Raw genomic sequence first — 26,715 nt, forward strand, 5'->3', positions numbered from 1 at the left:
GGCCAGTGGCTTCTACCCATTACATCCTGGCCATTTCAGATCAGGAAGTGCTGGCTGATGTCCGAGCCATCGTAAATGAGATCAGCTACACCCCAGATGACCCCCGAGACCTCTGTGGGCGCATACTGACAACCTGCTACATGGCCAGCAAGAACTCCTCCCAGGAGACATGCAACAGGGCCAAAGAGTTGGCCCAGCAAATTGGAAGGTGCAATCTGTCTCTGGGTTTGGGCATGGGCAGGCCGCTATGACAAAGATCAGAGCCTCTGGCAACTCCGCCATGACTGCATTTGTGTTTAATATGCATCCAGGAGCTCACCAGGTTTCTACTTTATCTTGGTCTGAATCAGATCTCAGGAGAACCGTACATCAGTCCTTCCCACCCCAGGTTTTAGACTATGTCTAGGATTTCCACCTTCCAATGCCCCAGGTGAAGCTGCAGGTGGCATGTGCTCCCCAGATGTCCAGCAGGTCTCAGGTGGGCAGCAGAGTGACTCATACCCTGTCCTTGTGTTACTCCCACCCAACTCTCTTTTCTACGAGGCAGGTCTCTATGTAAGAACAGTGAGGAGAGGGTGCCTTTTTAGATAGGAGATACTAAGTTTTGTATAGAATGTTTCATTCATAATGCCTCTCAGAAGAAAAAGAAGAACTGCCTGTTCTGTTGAGTGAGCTCAGCCAAAAGCTATCCTAGCCCTGCAATTCCGCTCCTAGATACGCACCCAAAAGAATTGAAGGCAAAGGGTGGTGCCTGTGGCTCAAAGGAGTAAGGTGCTAGCCCCATATGCCAGAAGTGGCGGGTTCAAACCCAACCCCAGTCAAAACTGCAAAAAAAAAAAAGAATTGAAGGCAAAGACCTGAATAGACATTGCCACAGGAACATCCCTAGCAGCATCATTCACAATTGCTAGAGGTGGAAATCACCCAGTGCCTTCGGCTGGTGAAGGGATGAACACACTGGCTGTCCATCCAGTGGAATATCATTCACCCTAGAAAAGAATGAACACTGCCACGCCTACAGCATAGATGGAATAGATGGACCTTGCAGACATTGTGCTGGGTGAGGCAGCCAGTCACAAAGGCCACATAGCGTGTGATGCCATTTCTATGACACGTCCCAAGCAGGTGCATCCGCAGGGAGAGAAAGTCACTAGTGGTTGTCAGAAGGTGGAGGAGGAGAGGATGGGGAGAGACTGCTCTTGGGCATGGGATTTCCTTTGGGGATGATGAGAAAGTTTTAGCAAGATAGCGATGACTGCGGTACAGCACGAGGGTGCCAAACACCACTGAATTGTACACTTTGAAACGATCACCCTGGTAAGCATTATGTAATCCGTCTCTGCGCACACATTGGCATGTACACACAAGTGAGCTGGCCCCCATGCTTGCCTTCTCCCTCCAGCCACCACGTTGGTCTCAACATTGACCCAGCTGTGAAGGCCGTCGTGGGTATCTTCAGCCTGGTTACGGGGAAAAGCCCCCTGTTTGCGGCTCACGGAGGAAGCAGCAGGGAAAACCTGGCGTTGCAGAATGTGCAGGTGCCATTCCCCCTGGGCCATGGTCCCCAGGGAGGGGGCAGGGCATGTGTGCTCCAGTGTGTGAGGGTGCATGTGCACAGGTGTGTGCATGAGTGTGAGTGTGTGCATGAATGTGAGTTCCTTTACTTTCAGGGAGCAGCTCACACACGGCTCTGCCTCCTGGGCTGCTGCCCTGAGCTGGATGCTGTGTGGTCAGTGAGGGGGGGAGGCTGCCCTAGGGCTCCAGCGCTGTTCTGGCACATCCCTCTCTGTGGCCTTCCTGCTGTGCATGGGTGGCCCCTCTCCTCCAGAAATGCCGTGGGGAAGGGAGTGAAACAAGCTGGCCGAGCTTCCTCCCACTGAGCCCTCAGCCCAGTCCTGGCCTCCCAGGCATGGCATTCCCCATCTTTGAGGACCTGCTGAGCTCATATGGGGCTGTGGAGCACGGGGGAGGTAGCCCCCTGGGGGACGCTGTGGTCTGCGGGCACCTCCTCCTCCCTGAACACTAACTAGGAAGCTCCTAACTTGCCAAGAGGTCTCTGAGGCAGCCCTTTCTATTGACGGAATTGTGGTGTCCCCGATAGTTCTCCCCAAGTTTCCTGTCTTGGGTAACCCTTCATTTTCCCCTTGTGTCGTCCAGGCTCGGATAAGGATGGTCCTGGCCTACCTGTTTGCTCAGCTGAGCCTCTGGTCTCGGGGCGCCTGTGGCGGGCTCCTTGTGCTGGGATCCGCCAATGTGGATGAGAGGTGAGTGTGGCCTGGGGGTCTGTGGTGGTGGGCTCCTGTGCGACTCATTACTGCGAAAGCAGCATGCTCCTGCAGCCTGTGAGACACAGGGAGGAGATTCCTGTCATCCCAGGGCTCGCCTGACAAGGGTGATACCCGGGGCAGCATCATTGCTCCGAACTCCTTGCTGATTTAGTGGCAGACTGGGTTGATACTACTCCTGCCCACCCCCACCCCAGCGCTGCCCGGCTTCATCTGGCCCAGGGCTCTCCACCACTCCATCAGCTTCCAGTCCCCACTTCCCTGTGCAGGCCCCTCTGTCCTCAGTCCCCTTGCCTTATGCTGCTTTCTTGTTAAAGAAATTCAGAGACTCCCTGTTGTTTTCCAGATAAAATTCAAGCTGCCCTTCAAGCCCAGCAGTGGAGGCTGTTAGCACTTCTTTTCCAGGCTTGGGTTCCCTGTTTCCGTAGGTGAGCCTGTGCTCCTCCAGATGCTCTTTGCTCTTCTTAGTTGCTCCTTATTAGCTGAGGGATTTCAAAAACTCCATCTGCCATTATTCATCTGCTCGTCTCTCCATCCATCCATCCATTGAGCCTTCCAACCTCTGTGCGTCTGTCCACCTGACCAGCCATCCACCCACCCATCAGTCTACCTATCCATCCCAGCACCCATCTGTCCACCACCTGTCCATCCACCCACCCATCTGTCCACCACCTGACCATCCACCCACCCATCTGTCTACCACCTGACCATCCACCCACCCATCAGTCCACCTGTCCATCCCAGCACCCATCTGTCCACCTGTCTATCCCAGCACCCATCTGTCCACCTGTCCATCCACCCACCCATCAGTCTACCTGTCCATCCCAGCACCCATCTGTCCACCTGTCCATCCACCCGCCCATCAGTCTACCTGTCCATCTACCTACCCATCAGTCTATCTGTCCATCTACCCACCCATCTGTCCACCTGTCCATCTACCCACCCATCAGTCTACCTGTCCATCCACCCACCCTTCAGTCTACCTGTCCATCCACCCACCCATCAATCTACCTATCCATCCCAGCACCCATCTGTCTACCACCTGTCCATCCACCCACCCACCTGTCCACCACCTGTCCATCCACCCACCCATCAGTCTACCTATCCATCCCACCACCCATCTGTCCACCACCTGTCCATCCACCCACCCATCTGTCTGACCGTTCATCTTCTTAGCCATCAGTCTACCTGTTCATTCACCCACCCATCTGTTCACCTATCCATCCACCCACCCATCAGTCTACCTATCCATCCCAGCACCCATCTGTCCACCTGTCCATCCACCCACCCATCAGTCTACCTGTTCATCTGCCCATCTATCTGTCCACCTGTCCATCTACCCACCCATCAGTCTACCTGTCCATCCCAGCACCCATCTGTCCACCTGTCCATCCATCCATCTGTCCACATTTCTTTCCCTCTCTCTTTTCCCCTTCCTACCTTCCTTCCTTCTATTAGTCCATCCTTATATCTATGGTATGAGTGACTTAACTCTTTCGGCTCCTTGCATGTCTACAAATATGCTCTCTTCTAAATCTTATTTTTGACTTTTGAATCCTATTTTATTTTTCTTATTACGATAGTTCAAATTAGCACTCTATACATGGTAAAAATACTCTCACCCTCCCCATGCACATTTTATTAATTTTCATTGCTTCTCTGTTGCTCGGGGTGCTTTTTTGTTTTTTTTTAAATTGTTGGGGATTCGTTGAGGGTACACAGAACCAGGTTACATTGATTGCTTTTGTTAGATAAAGACCCTCTTATAATTGTGTCCCGCCCCCAAAAGGTGAACCACACCCCTTGTCCCCCTACCCCCTCCCTCCTTCCCTCTCTCTGCTCTCCCCACCCCCTCCCCCCACTGTGTACTAGGATCTTAATTGTCCTCATATCAGAATTGAGTACATAGGATTCATGCTTCTCCATTCTTGTGATGCTTTACTAAGAATAATGTGTTCCACTTCCATCCAGGTTAATACAAAGACTGTAAAGTCTCCACTTTTTAATGGCTGAATAGTATTCCATGGTATACAAATACCGCAGCTTGTTAATCCATTCCTGGGTCGGTGGGCATTTAGGCTGTTTCCAGCTTGTGGTGCTTTTGTAAGGAACTTATTTTTTAGGAGAGGCTGATGGCGGACATATTTTCTAAACTCTGACGTACCCAGAGTAGGTGAAACTATTGATGTTTTGCTTATATAGATGAACAAGAACTTGACCTGTCATCACATTATGTTGTTGTAGCATTTTTCTCCTCACAACTCTTGTCCATTGTTTTCTCATATTTAAAACTTTTTGCATGGTGGGCTTGGATTCCGGGAGCATCATAGTTTCTAGGTGTGTATTTAGAAAATAATAAACAAACCTCGACGTCATTCCTCTCTTCCCAGCACCTTTTGCTGCTCAGCGTTGCTCAGTAGACCGGAGTCTGCCCACGGTGGAGGAAACTTCTCTCTATCGTGTGCGCTCCCCTCCTGGCTGCGTTCCCACCCGCTGCCCTGTCCTTGTTTCTAGCCAGCCCTCTCTCTCTTCACATTCTGAGGTAGAATCTCAGGCTTATAGTGTAGGTAATTCTACACTGTTTCTTCTAATTCAGTTTTTTCCTTGCTTCTGATTCTAATTTTAATCTATTTGCCCCCCAGCGTGCTCATTCATCAAGTAACTGCTGAACACCTCCCATGTGTTCTCAGTGTGGGAAGCAAATCGGAAAAATAATTCCCGCTTTACTCCAGCAGAAGGAGGCATGATAACAAAGCTGATGATTCTTATATTACAGAAAATGTCTGCAGAGAAAACTAAGGAGGGATGGGGAGCGTGTGAGATCGCGAGCGGGTTGGCTGGGAGGGGCTCATTGACAGCCTGGTGTTACAAAGGCCAGTGGGAGGCCAGGGAGGGAGATGCAGTTTGGAGAATAGCCTGAGCCAAGGCCCTGAGGGGAGATGGCACCAGGACTGTCACACCTCACTTCTGATACCACTTGTCAGGGCCCAGGACTGGCCAGGTCTCAGGCCCGGCTTAACTAGGTTCCAGATGCGGACGCTAAGTTACCTTGCTCAGGTCTGTTAGGTGCCTGAGGGCTATCTACTTTAGCTGGAGAGAGAGAGTGTGTCTTAGAGAGAGTAAAGCAGTCTTAGACTAGATAGATCTTAGTCTTTAGCAGAGCTTGGTAATCTTCAGCAGAGAGACGCCGGGCTGGCGTTCTGCAGGCAGGAGAGGAGACAGAGTCAGAGTAAGCGAGTCCGTGATAGAATGCGCATGCTCCCGGGGCGGCGCCTGTGGCTCAGTCGGTAGGGCGCCGGCCCCACATACCGAGGGTGGCGGGTTCAAACCCGGCCCCGGCTGAACTGCAACCAAAAAATAGCTGGGCATGGTGGCGGGCTCCTGTCGTCCAAGCTACCCGGGAGGCTGAGGCAAGAGAATCGCTTAAGCCCAGGAGTTGGAAGTTGCTGTGAGCTGTGTGATGCCATGGCACTCTACCCGAAGGGCATAAAGTGACACTCTGTCTCTACAAAAAAAAAAAAAAAAAAAAAAAGAATGCGCATGCTCCCGACTGCCTGCTCCTCCAGCCTAATATACGGCTGATCTCGTGCCTCTCAACACCACAGGTGTAGAGACTGCCAATTCACCACTGCTCTCATCTCGCGAGCTCTCATGCTTGTTAGGAAAGCTAAATCCCTCTCCATGCCCTTTCCACCAAGGTGTTCCCTTATTGAGCTATACAGGTATTTCTTAGAACTTTCCCTCCTCCTAGCCATAGGCTATACAGGTTGCTACACAGGACCAAGGACCAGTCATCGTCTCCCTGATGGGGAGAAAAGCCTGGTTTCCTCGGGGTGGGGACGCAGAGGCCCACTGGAGCAGGTTCCAGGGAGAGTGGGGTGGGTGTGAGGACCCAGAGGTGGCTACTTTTAGAAGTTCACCTTGAATGGGATGGAGGTGTGGAATAGTATCCAGAGAAAACAGTGGGGTGGGAAGAAGCGTTGTTGGGACAGACGGCTTTGGCCCAGATGCCACCCTCGATAGGGAGCGAGTGAGGCGTCTGTGTCCATAGGGTCAGACGTGGCCAAGTGGGCTATCGGAGCCAGTGGTCCTTGACGACTGGTGACTGCTGGAGGGGCCAAGGCCCCTGCCAGGAGAATGAGGCCTGTCCTGCAGGAGGGCCAGTGCATCAGGGATGTTTCAGGAGTGCCACTTCTCAGGGGATGGATCGTGGCTGCCCAGCCCTCCGTGCTTCCTCTCCCTCCAAGGGTTCTCACCCTGCTGCCTGGAGCAGCTGCAGTCTCCTTCTCCCCCCGCCAATTGTGGCTTTCATCTGTTTGGGGGGTCTTCGCTTGAACTGGGGTGCCAGCTGGAACCACCACCATCTGGCATTAGGGGACTGTGGTGGCAGGAGGAGTCCCTGGGGCGTGTAAAGGAAGGTGCCACGTGGCCTCACTCAGGCCTGGAAGAGTGCTGATGGCTGAGCTGCAGGCCTCGGGGATGGAGACAGGGATGCTGGGGACAAGGCCATCCTGCCATGTAGACTGGAGGAAGGCCTGGCCAGGGTGTGGTGCAATAGCAGGGGCATCAGCCAGGCAGGGGACAGGCTCTGCTAAGGGAGTGGACTTGCCTGTAACTAGACTGCACCAAAGCCCTGTGGCGAGATGGCACCAGGACTAAGGACAAGTCATCGTCTCCCTGAAAAGCTGGGCCTCATCAGGGTGGGGACTCAAAGGTCCACTGGTGGCGGGAGGTGGGTAGGGAGATCAGGGATCTGATCTGATCGCTCTGGCAATGTCCAGTACGAGATGCTTCCTAGCCCTCCGCATGAGGCGAATGGCAGGCATCAGCTCACAATGCAGCACTCAACATGGCTACATCCTGGACAGTGCCTCCAGGGTGAGGGGGGCTCAGAATGGCAAAGGTGCCATCAAAAGCCACCAGGCCACCTGACATCACTGGGGGACAGGGAAAGGACAGTGCCCTGACACTCCTGGGAAGGAAGGGGGTCCCGGGGTGGAGAAGCAGCCAGAGATGGGAGGAAAACCAAAGAAGGTGACCCGAGAGCCAGGTGAGGGCTGCTCTGGGTAGGGCCTGCCCCCAGGCCCATGGATGCTGGGAAAACTGGGGTTTGCAGACTGATGGTGGTGGGACCTTGGCCAGGACAGTCTCACTATAGCGGCTGGGACAGAAACCTGGTGGGAGAAGGTTTTGGAGGGAACAGGAGCAGAGGAGCTGGACAGCAGGCCTGCGGTGACGGTAGGGTGGGCTCTGGGAAGGTAGAACTGAGAGAGGGCTTGCTCATGGTGCCAGGTCCCAGCCCAAGGAAGTGACCCAGCCTGGGGGAGAGATGGGTGGTGATGTGTGGGTGGAGGGGGTGTGGTGCTGGTGCTTGGCCACTGACTTATTAAAATTGATGAAAATGCCTGTTATGTGACCTTTACGTCAAAAAAGGCCTGCCTTAGTTGTCAGCACACAAACGTGCTGCCCATCCCTCCTGGAACTTCATCCTGAGACTGAGACAAGGCCCCCCGGTCTTCTGGTTGGCCTGAGGTACCTGCAGGCTTTGCCCTGGTCTCTGTGTCAGTTCGTGGACTTCCCTGGGACGATGGGGTGTCCCTGGGGTTGGGAGGTGTGAGTGGGAAAAATTTATTCTGAGCCCAATATTTGTGACTATGGCCCAGAGGGCCATGTCCAAGAAGCCTTGAGCAAGTGGACCCGCTGTGGTTGGGTTACACTTTGGCTTTGTACATTTCAGGGATACAGGAATTACACATATAGTCATAAAGTCCTACATGGGTGTGGCCCAAAAAGGTGGGACATCTCGAATTGGGAGATTTTAGGTTATAGGTGGGTTTTTTGTTTTTTTTTTTTTTTTGTAGAGACAGAGTCTCACTTTATGGCCCTCGGTAGAGTGCCGTGGCCTCACACAGCTCACAGCAACCTCCAACTCCTGGGCCTAAGCCATTCTCTTGCCCCAGCCTCCCGAGTTGCTGGGACCACAGGCGCCCGCCACAACGCCCGGCCATTTTTGGTTGCAGTTTGGCTTGGGCCGGGTTTGAACCCGCCACCCTCGGCATATGGGGCCGGCGCCCTACTCACTGAGCCACAGGCGCCGCCCATAGGTGGGTTTAAAGATCCTTTGATTTGTAATTGGCTAAGGAAATGAAGCTTTGTCTAGAGGCTTGGAGGGTTTTAAGTCAAAATAAGGAAGTTCATTAATCAGAGACCAGCCACTAGACATGTACTAAGACTCAGTCATTTGTTAAGTAAATGGAGGACCTTCAGGTCCTTTGCCTTATGTGGCCTTAGGCTTATTCATGTGTTTTTTTGTTTGTTTTTGAGACAGAGTCTCACTGTCTCACCTGGGCTAGAGAGCTATGGCTCAGCCTAGCTCATGGCAAACTCAGACTCCTGGACTCAAGCGATCCTCCTGCTTCCGTCTCCCAAGTGTATGGTATTAGAGGCACCCACTACCACGCCTGGTTAATTTTTTCTTTTTTCTGTAGAGACAAGGTCTCCCTCTTGCTCAGGCTGGTCTGGAACTTCTGAGTTCAAGGGATCCTCCCACCTCACTCCAGAGTGCTAGGATTACAGGCGTGAGCCGCGGTGCCTAGCTTGTTAATGATTGTATATGTTACTGTTTACAAAGAATAATTCCAAAAGGGACAGGGCATAACTTGGCGTGTCTAACCTCCCTTCTCCTCTTGGCTGGCAACTCAGCTTTAAGGGTTTTGGGGATTGGGGAGGTCCCCTTGGACAAGAGGGTGTCCATCCAGTCAGCTGAATTTACTTTAGCTCCCAGAAGGGCATAGTGGTGAGATAGAAACTGTCATCTCCTCTGACCAGTCTGCCCATAAATCCCAGCTTGTACACAAGGACCCTGCTCTGTCTGCTGTCCCTGTGACAGGCCAGTATGGGCAGCCACAGGGATTGACTGCAGGGCTTTGGCGGTCTTAGGCCCCAGGCACTGCTCCATGGTAAGAGTCAGGAGGGGTGGGGAGGTGTTTCCAGGCGAATTTGGGAGACTCACACCTGGTGAAATAGACAGGAAGGTCATGCAAGGCCAAGGGCACCATTGAGGGGACCAAGCAGTGAGGCCCAGCCAGGAGTCACTGCAGAGGTGATGGGGGGTGCTTGGCATGGAGAAGATGGCCCAGAATCCAGGGGCCCACTGGAGAGCACTGTGGCTGAGTCACTGAAGAGGCAGCGGGTTGCTTGTGTGTCATGACAATGACCACAAAGTCTGTGGCTTCAGCAATGCCCGGGCTCTGTAGGAGGCCAGGGGGGCATCTGCTTCCTGCTGGTCCAGCTTCTGAGGGACCAACCTTCCAGGGCTCCTGGTCCCTCCTCTGTCAGCACAACCAGCAGCGTTGCATCTTGGGGCCGTTCTTCTGACCCTCACCTTTTACCCCCTCTTCTATTTTCAAAGACCTTGGTGATTGTATCCTCCCTGCAATCCAGGGCCATGTCCCATTCCCAGGGCTCCCCTGGATCCGTCTGTACGGCCCATTGCTCTACAAAGTAGCACACTCTCAGGTTCTGGGGACCAAGATGTGGGCACCTCTAGGGGGACAGTCTTCTGCCAACCACAGGAGTCAGAGTTGACAGGCAAGGAGAAAGGCCCTGCTGCTGCCCAGGCTGAGTGTCCCTGTGTGCCCAGGTCCCCCCTCCCCCTCAGGACATCTGTCCCTCTGCTCCACTGGCCTAGCCCTGGCCCTGTCTTTCAAGTGGACACTGCTGACTCTTGAACCCACTTCTCACCCAGGCGTCTCCTGTGGCCCAGCCCTTTTCTGCAGCCTTCTGGGGCCCCTGCCCCTCTGTAGTCTGCTCTGGCCATACCACATTTCTCTGGACCCTCAAATTTGCCAGGGTTGTGGCTCTGGAGAAAGTGAGTTCTGGGATGGCCAGGGTTGGTGGAATCTGCAGCTCCTCGGGCCCCTGTGCTCTCTCCCACTGCAGTCTCCTCGGCTACCTGACCAAGTACGACTGCTCCAGTGCGGACATCAACCCCATAGGGGGGATCAGCAAGACAGACCTGAGAGCCTTTGTCCAGCTGTGTGTTGAGCGCTTCCAGCTTCCTGCCCTCCAGGGGTGAGTATGTACCCGGGCTATGGCTCCTGAGCTCCAGGTCCCTCTCCCAGTATGTACCGGGCACCCCACCCTTTCAGCTCCCTGCCCCAGATGAAGACAACCTTGCCCCTGAGCTGGGCTGGGTACTCGCAGTCCTGTGACCAGGCCGCCCCTTCTTCCCGGGTGCTGTCAGAGCAGGGAGCTGCTGCTCTTCTTCCCTGGCCTCCCTCCTCCTGCCGCTCCAGCCTGGAATCGCTTGTGGTTGTCCATCTCAGCAGAGCGCTGGGGGCTTTTGCAGCAATCAAACTGACTCTGCCTGAGAGCTTTCCCAGGACTCTGCTTGCATGGTTCCCTGTAGTAAGAATGTCCTTCCTTCTCCTTGCTTGTCCTCCCTGCACAATTGTGCCACCAGGGGACACTGGGCAATGTCTGGAGATGTGCTTACCTTCACGTGGGGTCTGTTACTGGCTTCGTGGGCAGAGGCCAAGGACACTCTGGACTGTCCTACAACACACAGGACATTGACATTCCCAACTGCAGGGTGTCACTGGTGCCAGTGGGGTGCCCCTGGGCTGTGCCTCCCTCCCAACTTCCCGTTAGGTCACCTTGACCTGGCTCTGCTGACTGTGAACAGCACCAAGTGGCCAGAGAGCCACCTGGGGAGTCTCCCAAAATTCACCGTAGCAGAGGCAGGGACTGACCTCTGTGTGTCTCACCTGCAGCATCCTGTCAGCACCGGCCACCGCAGAGCTGGAGCCCTTGGCCAACGGACAGGTGTCCCAGACGGATGAGGTGACGGTGGTGGCTTTGTCGTGGTGCCTCTTCTTCTTCTCCCCACCTTCTGCACTGTCGTGCTGGTTCCTTCCTGCCCCCAAGGGTCTGGGCTCCTGGCCTGCTGCCCAGGCTTCAGCATCCGTGGCACTGCTGGCCTTTGACACTTCAGTTTGGCTTTTTCATGGTTGGGGACCAGGAAAGGGGAGATGAGGTAGGTGGGGAAGGATAGTAGATGACAAGCAGGGAAATGCAGGTCCCCAGCAGGTGAGAGGGGAGTCTCCCTAGCAGCTTAAATGACCTCATTTAAGAGAATCACTCTTGACTCCTGTTTCATGCTGACCTGTGGCACTCAGGGCCATGGCTGTGGTTAGCAGCTCAGTGGGTGCTGGAGAAGTGGCTGTGGGCATTTGATCATAAGATGCCTGGTCCTCCAACCTCCTTAGGTCACCAGGACTTACTCCTATACTCTCTTCCAAAAGTGTTAGGGTTTTAGTCCTTACATTGAAGTCTATGATTCAGCTGAGTTAACTTTTGTTTACAGTGTGAGGAAGGGACCTAACTTCATTCTTTGCCTGTGGCTATCCAGATGTCCTAGCACCATTTGTTGAAAAGACTATTTTTTCTCCCATTGAGTTATCTTGTCACCTTTGTTGTAGATGTAGGATTTATTTCTGGACTCTGTTCTGTTCCATTGCTCTGTGTGTCTTTCCTTATGCTGGTACCAGGCGGTTCTGATTTCTGTAACTTTATAGCATGTTTTGAAATCTAGAACTTTGAATCCTCCAACTTGGTTCTTTTCCAAGATAATTTGGCTACTCTAGCTGCCTTGAATTTCCATATGAATTTTGAGATCAGCTTGTTAATTTCTGCAAAAAAAAAAAAAAAAACCCTGCTTGGATTTTGATAGGCATCTCACTCAACCTCACTTTGGCAGGGGGACTTTTGCCATGTTAATAATATTAAGTTTTCTGAACCGTGAACACCGGAGGTCTTCTCATTTAATTAACTCTCATTTAGTGTTCTTCAACATTTTCTAGTTTTCAGTGTACAAGTTTGCACTTCTTTTTTTATTTTATTTATTTATTTATTTATTTGCAGTTTTTGGCTGGGGCCGGGTTTGAACCCACCACCTCCAGTATGTGGGGCCAGCACCCCACTCCTTAATCCACAGGTGCCGCCCAAGTTTGCAATTCTTTTATTAAATTAATTTCAAAGTATTTTATTCTTTTGGATAGTATTGTAAATGAAATTCTTTTCTTAATTTCATTTTGGGGTTATTTTTTGCTAGTATCTAGAGATACAATTGATATTTGTATGTTGATCTTGTTCTCTGGATAGCTTTAAGTGGAATTCTTAAGATTTTCTATTTACCGGACCATGCCTTCAGCAAATAGAAGTAATTTTTTTTTTTTTTTTGAGACAGAGTCTCAAGCTGTCCCCCTGGGTAGAGTGCCATGGCGTCACACCTCACAGCAACCTCAAACTCTTGGGCTTAAGCGATTCTCTTGCCTCAGCCTCCCAAGTAGCTGGACTACAGGAGTCCACCACAACCTGGCTTTTTTTTTTTTTGGTTGTAGTTTGTCATTGTTGTTTGGCAGGCCCAGACTGGATTCGAACCAGCTAGCTCTGGTGTATCTGACTGTGCCCTAGCTGCTGTACTACAGGCTCTGAGCCTGATTTTTTTTTAATTGAGACAGAGTCTCACTGTTTCCCTCGGTAGAGTGCTGTGGCGTCACACCTCACAGCAACCTCAAACTCCTGGGCTCAAGCGATTCTCTTGCCTCAGCCTCCTAAGTAGCTGGGGCTACAGGCGCCTGCCACAATGCAGGCTATTTTATTTGTTGCAGTTGTCATTGTTGTTTGAGCTGGCCCAGGCCAGGTGTAAGTGGCCGGCGCCCTACCCATGGAGCTACGGACACCGCCAAATAGAAGTAATTTTATTTTATTTTTTCTAATCTGGATGTCTTTTATTTCATTTTTCTTGCCTAATCTACCTGGCTAGAACCTTTAGTTAATGTTGAATAGATGTTGCACAATAGAATAGATGTTGTTTTGTTCCTGACCCTAGGCAGGATGAGTACACTTTTTGCCCATTAAGTATGATATTAGCTGCGAATTTCTCACACTGTCCTTTATATTGTTCGTGAAGTTCCCTTTTGTTCCTAGTTTTTTGAGTGTTTTTGTTATAAAAGCGTGTTGGATCTTGTCAAATGCTCTTTCTATAATTGCCAGACGTTAAATTCCTGGGATAACTCCCTGTTGTTCGTGGTGTGTGATTCCTTTTGTATGTTGCTGGATTCATTTTGCAGGTATTCTGTTGAGGACTGTTGTGTTGATGCACAAGGAATATTGATCGGTAGGTTTTGTTGTTGTTTTTTTTTCCTTTTATGTCTTTTTCTGGTTTGGTATCAAGGAGATACTGGCCTTGTAGAAAAAGTTAGGAATCGTTCCCTTCTCTTCTATGTTTTGAAGAGTTTATGAAGAACTGGTATTGTTCTATAAAATTTTGGTGAAGTTCATGGGAAGCCATCTGACCTGGGTTTTTCTTTTTTGTTTTTTCTTTAGAGACAGGGTCTCACTTTGTCGCCCTTGGTAGAGTGCTGTAGCCTCACAGCTCACAGCAACCTCCAGCTCCTGGGCTTAGGCAATTCTCTTGTCTCAGCCTCCCCCGTAGCTGGGACTGCAGGTGCCCACCACAACGCCCGGCTATTTTTTTGTGGCAGTTTGGCCGGGGCCCAGTTCCAACCTGCAACCCTTGGTATATTGGGCCGGGACCCTACCCACTGAGCCACAGCCCCGCCCTGATGTGGGTTTTCCTTTGTGAGAAGTGCCTGTATGATTAACTTAATCTCTGGTTAGCAGTCTATTCACCTCCCTCCTGAGTTGGTTTGTATCTGTATTAGTCAGGGTTTTGCAGAGAGACAAAACCAGTAAGGTGAGTGTATGGATAGTTTATTTTGATCTTTGGAAAGGACAACTTTTAGTTTCGTTGATTTCTTCTCCTCCTCCAATGCCACGGCAAGCTCACAGCAACCTAAAACTCTCGGGCTCAAGTGATCTTCTTACCTCAACCTCTTGAGTAGCTGGACCTATAGGCTCCTGCTACAATGTCAGCTGGTTTGTCTACTTTTAGTAAAGTCAGGGTGGGGTCTCAATCTTGCCCAAGCTGGTCTTGAACTCCTGAGCTCTAGCAGTTTACCTACCTCGGCCTCCTAGAGTGCTAGGACACAGGCGTGAGCCACCACACTTGGCCTGATTTCCTCTTTTATTATTATATTCCCCATTTCTTTAGTTTCCTTCAAATCTCTATCATTTTCTTCCCTCTATAACATTTGCTTTAGGTTTAGTTTTTTCTTCTTTTCCCAGTGTCTGAAGGTAGAACATTATGTTACTGATTTGAGGTCTTTTTTTTTTTTATTGTTAATGTGGGTGTTTACAGCTATAAATGTCCTTCCTAGTGTGGATTTTCCTGCATCCCATGTTTTGGTGTGCTGTGTCTTCATTTCACTTACCAGAGTACTTTCTGATTCCTCTTGTGATTTTGTCTTCGATCCATTGGTTATTTAGGAGTACACCATTTAATTTCCCATATGTGTATGAGTTTCCAAAATTTATTTCTGTTACTGAATTTCTGTTTAATTCCCTTGTGGATAAAGAGCCTACTTTGTATGACTTCAATGTTTTAAAGTTTTCTGGGGCTTCCCTTGTGGCCCAGCATGTGGTGGGTCCTAGAGAATGTCCCCTGTGCACTCTGCTGTTGCAGGGACGGAGCTCTGCAAATGTCTGCTGTCTTGGTAGTTTATGGAGCTGACCAAATCTTCCGTTTCCTTGTTGATTTTCTGACTGGTTGTTCTATCCATTATTGAAAGTAGAGTATTGAAGTCTCCAACTATTATTACTAAATAGAAGAAATTAAAATGCTACACCTTACAATATTCACTTAATACAAAAGAAACTGGTAAAGTAGCTTCTTGTTCCAGAACCTGTCAGGTGCTAGGGACCCCATGGTGAACAAAACAGATATGGCCACTACTCCTAAAATTGTAGAGTCCCCTGGAGGGGCCAGAGAAGAAGAGCTGTGAACCATGATTAGTGCTGTGAACAAAATCAACCGGGGAGATACAATAGTGAGAGATGGCAGGAAGTGGCAGTGTTCCTTATTGGGGTTCAGGACAAACTAAGGCCTGAGGGGAGCCAAGGCAGCTAAATCCAGTGGGGAAGGATGGAGGCATAGGGTGGGGGCCCTGTGGCAAGGGCCATGTCACAGAGGGTCCTATACTTCCTGTTTGCAGGTAAGGGCCACACTACTGTGGACGCTAAAATGCCTCTGATGATGGCTCTGGCCATGTTGTCTCTGACAGCTGCTCTGGGTTTGAGGGAAGGGAGGGGGAATTAGATCAGGTACTAAAGATTGAGAAGGGTGTAGGTTTTTGTTGTTTGTTTTTTGAGACAGAGTCTCACTTTGTTGCCCTTGGTAGAGTGCTGTGGCATCATAGCTCACAGCAACCTCAAACTTTTGGGCTCAAGCAATCCTCTTGCCTCAGCCTCCCAAGTAGCTGGGACTATAGGGACCCCCCACCCCCGCACACACACACACACAACACCCAGCTATTTTTAGAGACAGGGTCTTGCTCTGGCTCAGGCTTGTCTTAACCTGTGAGCTCAGGCGATCCACCCGCCTCAGCCTCCCAGAGTGCTGGGATTACAGGCATGAGCCACCATGCCTGGCCTAAGAGTACAGGTTGTGTAAGCCTCTGGATGAAATTGACTCCCCTGAGCCCAGCTGGAGGAGTTGATAGCTTGGCACTGTCACACTGGTGGCATCCTCTGGCCTCCAGCATGACCCAGGTTCTAGTGAGCCCTGGTACCTCCTCCCTAGTCCTCTGCACAGAAAGGGAGCAGGCTCAGGAAGATGGGAGGCAGGACCCATCTGCTCAGTGTGCAAGCCTCTCTTGGGGCTACCATAACAAATGGTCACAAATGGGTGGCTTCAAAACCAAGAATTTCTTCTCTCACAGTTCTGGAGGCCAGAAATGTGGCATTCAGGTATTGGGTGGGTTGTGGTCCCTCTGAAGGCTCCCTGGGAGGGTCCCTAGGTCTGCCTAATCTGCTGGTGGCTGCAAGTGCCCCTGGCTTGTGGCTGTGTCACTGCAGTCTCTCTCTGTCTTCCTGTGGCTCTCCTTTTCTCCATGTGTCTCTCTGCTTATTCCTTCTAAGGACATTTGTCCTGGATTTAGACCCACTCCACATCCACAGTCTTCTCATTTCACAATCTTTAACTTAATTACATCTGCAAAGATTCTTTTTCCAAATAAGCTTCAGGGGTTAAGGGCGTGTATGTATTGTTTGGTTACCTACAGGTCACCCACTGCAGTCCTCCCAACCAAATGTCTGGTCTTGGTCAATTTTTCCCCAATGCCACATCCCTATTGGCTGACCAGTGCTGGGGAAACAGGCTGAGTGTCAGCTCCTGGTTCTCTGGGGCAGTCTCAGCTCCCCCGGGTCCCAGTCCCCATCCTCAGTAGAAGCCCTCCTCCCGCTCTGATGTGGGGTCACTCTGTGCAATGGTTTTTGTCCTCTGCAGGAAGATATGGGGATGACCTACATGGAGCTCTCGGTCTATGGGAGACTCCGGAAGGTTGCCAAGGCAGGGCCCTACAGCATGTTCTGCAAACTCCTTACCATGTGGAGAGACATCTATACCCCACGACAGGTCAGTGGCTCATGACAATTCACAGAGGGAGATCCAACAGGCAGAGCCACGGGGGTTGATGTGACTTGTGGGAGCAAGTGAAAATGATATGCTCCTTTTCCAAAGAGGAAACTGTACCCCACACAGTAATGCTTTCCAGTTCTCCTTCTCACCAGCTTAAGACTGTGAGAGGCTTAGCCCTGTGTTAGGCTCAGCCACCCCCAGGACAAAGGGCCATGGAATGAACCCCTCCCCTCCTTTTGAGGGTAGTACATAAACTTCAAGGCCAAAATGGCTTTTGTGCTGGTTGTGGGCCTTCTTGGGGCCGAAGCCCACAAACATGCTGGTCCCACAGAACTTCCTGGAAGCCTTATGAAATTAATCCTGTGGACTCGCCCCAGATCTCCTGATCCAGTGTGCATGCTGCAGGGTTGGGGTCAGGGAGTCCACAGCCTCACAGCTCTGCAGTCCCCTGGCCTGAGCACTGGCAACCCCTACTTCCCCTGGGGAGGGTCACACACAGGATATACCCTGGCAGCCACTAGCTTGCTTAGTCTAGTGTTGGGGTCTGAACTCCTGCCTCTGGGCCTTCAGCTTTGCTAATGTGAAGCCCCACATTGAGCCTCCCTCACCCCCCAGGTGGCTGACAAAGTAAAGGGGTTTTTCTCGAAGTATTCCACTAACAGACACAAGATGACCACACTCACCCCTGCATACCACGCTGAGAACTACAGCCCCGATGACAACAGGTTCGACCTGAGGCCGTTTCTGTACCACACTGGCTGGCCATGGCAGTTTCGGTGCATAGAAAACCAGGTAAATCAAGCAAAAATGTACTTTTCTCTTTGTTAAATATCTGTAGGGGAAACATAAGTGGATTTCCGCTGTGAATTGAAAAGCATTTTTCTATGCACATGGCATTTTTACTGTCCTCCTTTCCACAAAGAGATAAATATGTTTAGAGCTTTGTTTTGTTCTTTGTTTTATTTTAATTGTGTGCATTTATTGTGCACAATCGGATGTTTTGGTGCATGCATCCACTGTGGAGTGGCTACAGCAAGCTGGTCACCTTGAGTGTTACTTCACACACACAGGTTTTCTGTGTGATGAAAACACTTAAAATCCACTCTCTTAGGACTTCTCCAGTATTCGCTGTAGTCATCATGTTGTATAGTGGGTCTAAGAATTTATTCCTCCTTTCGAACTGAAATGTTGAATCCTTTAACCAACATCTCCCACACCCAGCCCATTAAGCACTAATCTGCCCTCTGCTTCTAGGAAATTAACTTTTTTTTTTTTTTTTTGGCAGTTTTTGGCTAGGGCCGGGTTTGAACCTGCCACCTCTGGTATACGGCGCCACCCTTAGGAGATTAACTTTTTTACCTTCCACAGGCACGTGAGATCATGTGGTACCAGTCTGTGCCTGGCTTATTTCACTGAACTCACTGTCCTCCTGATGAATCTATATTGTTGCAAAAGAGAGGATTTCTTTCTTTTTAAAGGTGTTAAAGTATTAGTCTGCTGTGTTTATGGGCCACATTTTCTCCCTCCGTTCATCTCTTGGTGGACACACAGGTTGATTGCACATTTCAGCTGCTGTGAATTGTGCCCCGGTGAGTGCAGGGTTGCAGCTCTCTCTCTGGTTTCGTTTCCTGTACGCATATTCCCAAAAGCGGGATTGCTGGATTATGTGATGGGTCTATTTTTAATTTTTTGAGGACCCTCCATACTGTTTTCCACAATGGGTATCCTCATTTACGGATGTGAAGCCATAATCTTATGGCTGTCTGTATTTGCCAACATTGAGCATAAGATAGCCACACCCCACTTTAAGAATGTGGTGCCAATCACTGTCTTTTCTAAGCAACTGGAATAGCCAGATGGTTTCACAGCCCTTAAACCACCCTGTCTTCCCTTCTTCTCTCTAATGAGTTCGTAAAAGAACAGAGAAAGCTAGGGCGGTGCCTGTGGCTCAAGGAGTAGGGCGCCGGTCCCAAATGCCAGAGGTGGCGGGTTCAAACCCAGCCCTGGCCAAAAACCACAAAAAAAAAAAAAAAAAAAAGAACAGAGAAAGCAGTAATAAAAATTCATTAAAAAGTAAAAGTCCAAGGGCAGCCCTGTGGCTCAAAGGAGTAAGGCACCAGCCCCATCTGGTGGAGGTGGTGGTTTCAGACCCAGCCCCAGCCAAAAACTGAAAAAAAAAAAAAGTGTAAGTCCTTCCCTCCTCCCCTTTTTCAAGCTGTGGGAGCCAGATGATGTCTACAGCAAGTTAGACGTGGTCCTCCCAAAGGCAGGTGGGGAATCTGGTGGGAGACAGCCAATTGGTCAACACAGGGACCATTTAACATTGACGAATTGTTACCAGTGTGCTGAGCCTGAGAGTACTTGGGGCCAGGAGGAAGCTGCTTTAAACCTGGCTAGTCAGCAACAGCATTTCCAAGCAGGTGACCTGTGAACCGAGGACAGACCCAGTTTACAGGGGTTCTCTGTCAGGGATAATTTTCCCCTAAGGGGACATTATGTGACATCTAGAGATGTTTTTGGTTGTTACAACTGGCAGGGGTCTGTGCTGCTGGCATGGTGGGTAGCGTCCAGGGGTGCTGCTGACCACCCCACAGGGCATAGGATGGGCCCACCTCCACCCCAACAGAGAACTGTCTGGTCTCAATGTCAGTAGTGCCCGGGTCAAGGAACATGGACATATGGGGCTGAATAAGCATGGGGGCTTCTTGGATGCCAGGAGGGAAGGCTGTGTTGGGCTGACTTGGGTGGAATGAAACTCCCTGGGAGAGTGACTTGGAGGGCAGAGGAGAGGGGTAGGTCAGTGAGGTCTGGGGACACTGGGGCTCCCAGATCAGGTGGTCACTGCCCTAAATCCTCAGCTATGGCCGCTCTCCATGCCTGCCACCGCTGATGCCAGTGCTCTGCCATCCCATATGTCACTGCATCACCAGGATGTCAAACAACCAAGCTTCTGGCGATGGGCCCATCACTTGGCCGCACTGCTCCTGGCTCAGCCCTGTTGTGGGGGCAGGGGTTTGGCTCGCACTGAAACACACTCAGAGATGGATCCCCATTCTGGGCAGGGGACCCAGATGCTGTACAGCCTGAAGAATAACACACGTGGAAATATGAGACACACACACAGATAGAGATAAAAATGTCTGCACTCAGTCTGCAGGGACCCCGTGCCTGTGTTGAGACCCACCCTCCCGTTCTCCAAGCACACGCTGCAGTATCCCAGGAAGGCTCTTTGATAACTCACTTTTCCAGCCCCAGGCTTGCAACCTCCTTTCTGGTGTATTTCAATAGCACGACTATCTGGAGTCCACACATGGACCGTGGTGTCCCTCTCTGGTGTATTTGACAGCACAACTGTCTAGAGACACTGTGGTGTCTGGATTTCTCTCTTCAGGTTCTCCAGCTTGAGAAGGCAGAGCAACAGCACCAGGCCGTGGACTGAGGGTCAGTCCTGCCCGGAGGCCCCTCTCCTTGAGGACCCTAGCATCACATTGACGGTGACACTGGTAGCCACAGTGAGGACCTGTCCCAATCCTACCTGGTGCAGCATACCCAACAAGTTTGGTTTTCCATTTTGAGGGAAAGGGATCTTTTCATCCTAATTCCTTAGGAAGAGGCTACAATAAATCTGGTATGATCTCAGCCCCCTGCGCTGCGTGTGCTTTCCCCACCCTTCGGTGGCAGCTTAATGAGAGCTGCGGGGTTAGGAGCCTCCAGCCTGTCTGGGCTGCATCTTTCCAACAAGAACAAGGGCAGCAGCTTCCTGACCTCGAGAGGTGTCCTGAGCAGAAATCTCTACCACCCACATTCATCTTCCAATTGTGCCCCCAATAATAGGGCAGTCTCCCCAATTAGAGGGTGATGTCCCCAACTAGAAGATGGTATCCCTCCAGTGTAGGACACTCACCAGTGACAAGCAGTGTCCTTCCAGTGCAGAATAGTCTGACCAGTGATAGGGCCAGTGTCTCCCCAGTTGTCAAGCAGTGGCCCATCAGCTGAGGTTATCACCATAGCTCGGCAAGTGAGAAGCTATGGGCTCCTTTCCAGTCATGTGGGAGTTGCTGAGGGATCCTGGGCTATGTCCAACGCCCCCAACACTGACAAGACCAGCCTGCTTCCTGGAGAGGGGAACGTCCCCTGGCATCAGGCCCAGAGCTTGTTCAGAGTCTCAGGAAGCTGCTGACACCTGTCATGGGCGAGGCAGCACCGAGATGCACAAGAACCTTCCCCCAGTGACTGGGAGGCCCTTACAGGTCTGGCTGAAATATTTACACCAAGGCAAAGCAGCCTGAGGGCATGCCGGGATAGCCCAGGGCTCCCTGCACATTTGTGGTGGCCCCAGCCAGAGTACTGTCCCACTGTTCTCCAGACTGGGTCCCAGCAACATCAACCCAGAACCTTCTACCACCACAGCCGAAGGCAGCTGCAGACCATACATGATGAACAGCATAACTGTGTTCCAGTAAAACCTCATTTGTGGACACTGACATCTGAGTTTCATATGATTTTTCATGTCTTATTTTTTTTCCAACCATTTACAAATGTAAAAACGTTCTTGTCTCCTGGACCATCCAAAAATAGGTGTCAGGCAGGGTTTGGATTCCCTTTTGGTTATTTCCCACTTTCTCATCAATTCCCTTCATAGTTTTTGTGATCCATATTTTAAGTTCCCTCTCTGTCATTTCCATTAATGCTTTATAGGTGGAATCCTCTGTGGGAGCTACCTCATGCCCTTACAGGGATCCTCAAACTTTTTAAACAGGGGGGCCAGTTCACTGTCCTCAGACCGTTGGAGGGCCGGACTGTAGTTTAAAAAAAAATGCTATGAACAAATTCCTATGCACACTGCACATGTCTTATTTTGAAGAGAAAAAACAAAACGGGAACAAATACCATCACACCGCCTCGTGTGGCCCGCGGGCTGCGGTTTGAGGACCCTGTGGCTCGGGGGGTTGCTCTGTTCTGTTTTTTTCATGTTGCCAGAATTTTTCTGTCAGTTCCTCCTCATGTGTTTCTTCTTGTTTACTTCCTGTCCATAATTTTTCCTCTCACTACCTCCTTCCCTTTCAATTACCTTTTCTCTGTGCCTAGATGATGAAGTGGTCTTATACCAAAAGGAAGGGAGAAAGGAAAGAAAAACAAAAAAAAAGGTGGGGGGGAGGCGAAATTGAAAAACAAAAAAAGGAGAGAAGGACAGAGAGAGGAGAAATGGTGGTGTTCAGCTGGGTGCTTTGACCCTCACCCACAGTTCCGGGGCTGCAGGGGGCCAGGCTAAGTGGGTCCCTCAAAGTCTGAACTCCTTACCAGCTTGAGCAAAAGCAAGACCCTACCTCCACCAAATATAGAAAAAAATCACCAGTATGTTGCAGTAGGGACCTACCAATGCTGTCTCTCCAAAGGCCAAAGCTAGAAGGATGCGCTAGACCATGACCTTGTGGCCTCCTTGAGCCAGACCAATGCTGTAACTACCCCCGGTCCAGACCTCAGAGTGAGGCTCTATCTCATAAATAGAATACAAAATGAAATAGAATAAAGCAAAGAAAGAAAAAATAATAAGGATAAAGAAAATTACATAAGATGAAGAAAAAAGGGATATCTTAGTTGTTTTATTTGGGAAAGATGAGAATAATTTTAAAATCTATTCCAAAAGATAGAGAATAGGAGAGAAAAAAGAAAGAATAAAAGGGGCTGGGCTGCGCCTGTGGCTCAAAGGAGTGGGGCGCCAGCCCCATGTGCTGGAGGTGGCAGGTTCAAACCCAGCCCGGGCCAAAAACTGCAAAAAATAAAAATAAAAAATAAAAGAATAAAAGGGGCTGAAAACCCATAGCAGAAATGGAGAAATGAGGAGAAACCCTTACTATTGAAGAAAGCAAAAAATTAAAATACAACCAAACTAAGCAAAAAACAACAGAGAAAACTAAGGAAAAAATTGGAAAAAAGTTAAAAAGAACAAAAAATATGTATGCATATTACAACATATTGCCTGGACACCAGATGGCGCTGTGATGCGAGGACCCAGAGAACACACATGCTGGGTTTTTTTGTATAAGATGGGGGCTGGCTCGGTGTTCGTAGTGCAGTGGTTACAGCACCAGCCACATACAACAAGACTGGAGGGTTCACACCCAATCCGGGCCAGCTAAACAACAACAACTCTAGTAAAAACTAGCTGGGCATTGTAGCGGGGGCCTATAGTCCCAGCTACTTGTGAGATTGAGGCAAGAGAATCACTTAAGCCCAAGAGTTGGAGATTGCTATGAGTTGTGATGCCACAGCATTTTACCAAGGGTGACATAGTGAGACTCTGTCTCAAAAAAAAAAAAAAAAAAACAAGATGATGGCTGGAAGCCACTATCTAGTTGAAGAGGAGGCCCAGTCCTGTCATTCAGGGCTTGGTCCTTTTGCTTGCATTCAGTCCCCATAGGAATGGGATCTTGAAGCTCTTGCCAGCTTTCTTAGGAGGCATGCCTTGACCTTCCTAACAGTGCCTTCTGGCCACAGTGTGGCCTTCCCTGGGGAGCAGGTGCCATTCAACTCACCCTGAGGATGAGTGCCAAGTTCAGCAGGCGTGCCAGAGCCTCCTGGAAGGCCCTCCCACAATGGAGATGCCCCGCTAGTAGCCAACCCACCCAGAGGCCACCAGACACTGTTCAAGTTGGGGACCACTTTTCCCACTCAAAGAGCAAGGCCCTGGTGATGGCCAGAATGAGGCCATTCATGGGGTGGGAGCCTGTCCAACCTGGCGTCCTCCTGTGAGTGCATTTAGGAGCTATTCCTTCTGCCTCACCAGGGAGGCCAGTTGGTGTTGAAGGCTTGGTAGTTCCCAGATGCCGCCTTGGTGGACAAGAGAAGGCTCTGGCTACCTCCACTTTGCAAATGGGGACGCAGCAGCCCAGTTAGCAGCAGCAGAGCTGACAGTAGCCAGCTGGGAGCAGCAGGGCTCTAGGCAGCCAGCTGGGCACCATCAGGTTTTGAGGCAGCCATATCAGCAGCAGCAGCAGGGCTCACACAGCTCTCACAGGACCTGTCCTGTGTTGTTCTGATCATCAGCAATTCTCTGGTTTCTGGGGGGTTTGGTCATCCTGGCTGCTGGGGGCCCTCAGTGCCCTTGATCTCTCTCCCTTTCCAAGAGCTGACTTGATATTGGGCTGGGAGACCCTGGCTCTGTGACATGTCCCCTGGGAGAAGGGCTCTGTCCCAAGCATTGGCCAGAGGCAGGGGCCACTGCTAGCTGTCTCGGGCTGGAGGATCCCCACATTCACCCAGCCCTCCTGCATGCTGCAGTTGATGGCCTTCCCCGTCCAGAGAGATGTGCCCAGGCTGAGAGGCCATTGGGCCTGCAGGTCTTCCTCTCTTCTTTGGAACATGCCTGTCCCTGCCCCTTAAAAGTGGGCAAACACAGAACCCACCATTGGGGGTTGCAAGGGACCCCGGCCCTGCCTCTGGGTGTTCCATGGGCTGAATAGGACCTGGTGACAGGGTCCCAATTGAGTGGGAGGGCCTGACATGTCTTAGGAGGGATGGCAAAAGTAGTTGTAAAGGTTGTAATGAGGAAACCAGGGGGCTCCAACCTTCTAGTGTGTTGGAAGCTTAGGCATTAATGCCTAGCAAAGGAATTTCTTTTTTTTTTTTTTTTTGGCCGGGGCCAGGTTTGAACCTGCCACCTCCAGTATATGGGGCCGGTGCCCTACTCCTTGAGCCACAGGCGCCACCCCAATAAAGGAATTTCTAAACCACCAGTAGCCTGTATGGTGATAGGGACCAGCTGGCCACAGCCTGAGTCATGGAGGCCCCCACCAAGAGGCCTGCTGCCCTGGGCTCTGCGGAAGCCAGGCAAGAATTGGGGAGGACCAGGCTCTGAGTTGCCGGGTGGGCTGCTAGCTGGGGAGGGCCAGCCTGGAATGCTTCTCTGCTTGGGTTGGGGAAAGCAGGCTTGTTCAGCTTCTTCCCTGAAGCCATCTGGCCCTCCCAGGGCCACAGTCCACAGACCAGGGTCTCTGGAATGTTCATGGTTCCTGTGTGGTGCCCCAAGTCTGACACTGAGGTCTTCCTTGTAGGTGGTTTATCCTAGAGTGAGGGGTGTCCACCTGAGGCAAGGGAGATATCAGGCTACCCTGGAACAAGGCCCTGGCTTAGGCCATCTCCCCAGAGCTGGCTGGCCTGGGCTCCAACCCTGGTTCATAATTCACTCTCCCCCACCCCCTTTGCTCCTACCTTGGGGCCCGTCTCCACAGCAGGTGGGTCTCCCTCTGCCTTCTGGGGCTGCCTACTCCATGCCAAGACTGGAAAGTTCCCACACTCAACCAATCTCTGGGTGTGGGCTGTGGGCTGGGGTCCCTCCATACCCTCTCCCTGAGTCCTGTCTGGGTCTAGGACACTGATTCTCCCCACTCCCTGGCTCAGGAGTGAGGGGCTTCCTTGGGGGTGCTCAGGAGTGAGGGGCTTCTGCAGCTCTCAGGGGGCACTTGCTGCTCCAGGCTGGGCATCAGCTTGTACAGACAGGTCCCACCTAACTCAGAGCTTCAGGGGCCGTCTAGGGCAGGAGTAGGAGAATATTGGGGAGGGCTTAGGAGGCATCTTCCCACATGCCCTCCCTGCCTCCGAGACACAGCCAGTGAACTCGCGGGTCAGGACCTGTCGGGGGCCCAGCCGCTTCTGAGAGTAGAAGAGGAAGAGGGGGAGGAAGCTGGGGAGCAGGGCTGCAGGGGCTGGGCACTCCCTGCTCGTCACTGGCCCACACAGTGACTCGGGAGGGGACCTGGTGTTGGAGCCGGGGGGCAGGTCCCAGTGCTTCCTCCTGAGCTCTGCCAAGGACACCAAAGGAGCCCGAGCACCTCATGTCCAAGACAGCCCAGGCCTGGGACAGGGAGGCCCCAGGAATTCCCCCATTGCAAATACAGGAAGTTCAGGCCCCGTAGGGCAGGGCCAAGAGGAGGGAACAGCCTCAGAATGTACCAAAGACCCATGGCCACCAACACTAGCCACAGTCACGCAGCACATCTGGAAGGAAAGGAAGTTTCTGTCTCCAGAACACAATGAAGAAGATGTTGCCCAAGAAAAGACTGGCAAGTAGACTTTACCATGATGCCTTGAGTCCCTGGAAATTTTCATTACTTGCTGGACTTGGTTGACACTTTCTCAAAATAAGTTGAAACTTACCCCACCAGGACTGAACGAACATCAGAAGTCACTGAGACACTTTAAAAAAAATTATTCCAGGGCAGCGCCTGTGGCTCAAAGGACTAGCTGGCCCCATATGCTGGAGGTGGCGGTTTCAAACCCAGCCCCAGCCAAAAAAAAAAAATTCCAGGTGGCACCTGTAGCTCAGTGGGTAGGGCGCCGGCCACATACACTGAGGCTGGCAGGTTCGAACCCAGCAGAGGCCAGCTAAAAAACAATGACAATTGTAACAAAAAAAACAGCTGGGCGTTGTGGCGGGCACCTGTAGTCCCAGCTACTTGGGAGCCTGAGGCAAGAGAATCTCTTAAGCCCAAGAGTTGGGGGTTGCTGTGATCAGTGATGCCACAGCACTCTACCAAGAGTGACAGCTTGAGATTCTCTCTCAAAAAAAAAAATTATTCCTAAGTTTAGACTTCCATCAACTCTTCAAAATGATAATAAAACAGCTTTTGTTGCCAAAATCACCCAAGAAATATCAAGAATTTTAGACATTAAGTGAAAACTGCCTTCATCAGGAAGACCTCAATCTTCAAGGAAAACTGAACAAATAAATAAGACTTTAAAAAAAACTCTTTCCAAAATTTGTCAAAAAACCAATTTAACTCAGAACAAAACATTATTCCCTGCCCTGTTGAAAATTCAGGTGGCCCTCAGAAGTACGTTGAGGCTTAGCCCCTTTGAAATATTATATAAAAAACCATTCCTAAAAGC

The 26,715-nt window shown here is 50.8% G+C and overlaps 1 protein-coding gene across 3 annotated transcripts in view; it reads left to right on the forward strand.

The window, feature by feature from the left end:
• NADSYN1 (NAD synthetase 1) overlaps nucleotides 1–22,375 on the forward strand; it is a 43,328-nt gene extending 20,953 nt beyond the window's left edge. Inside the window, exons 14-21 of one of the 3 annotated variants that reach the window (XM_053560917.1) lie at nucleotides 40–208; nucleotides 1,403–1,538; nucleotides 2,158–2,264; nucleotides 10,227–10,358; nucleotides 11,060–11,129; nucleotides 16,696–16,824; nucleotides 17,443–17,619; nucleotides 20,116–22,375. In XM_053560917.1, coding sequence (XP_053416892.1) covers nucleotides 40–208; nucleotides 1,403–1,538; nucleotides 2,158–2,264; nucleotides 10,227–10,358; nucleotides 11,060–11,129; nucleotides 16,696–16,824; nucleotides 17,443–17,619; nucleotides 20,116–20,232 — 1,037 coding nt within the window. In that variant the 3' untranslated portion in view covers nucleotides 20,233–22,375. The remainder of the gene's footprint in view (nucleotides 1–39; nucleotides 209–1,402; nucleotides 1,539–2,157; nucleotides 2,265–10,226; nucleotides 10,359–11,059; nucleotides 11,130–16,695; nucleotides 16,825–17,442; nucleotides 17,620–20,115) is intronic. The other 2 variants (XM_053560918.1, XM_053560920.1) reach the window with 2 other exon arrangements.
• The last annotated feature ends 4,340 nt before the right edge of the window (nucleotides 22,376–26,715 follow it).

This window comes from Nycticebus coucang, chromosome 14 (assembly GCF_027406575.1).
Source record: "Nycticebus coucang isolate mNycCou1 chromosome 14, mNycCou1.pri, whole genome shotgun sequence".
Taxonomy (NCBI): domain Eukaryota; kingdom Metazoa; phylum Chordata; class Mammalia; order Primates; family Lorisidae; genus Nycticebus; species Nycticebus coucang.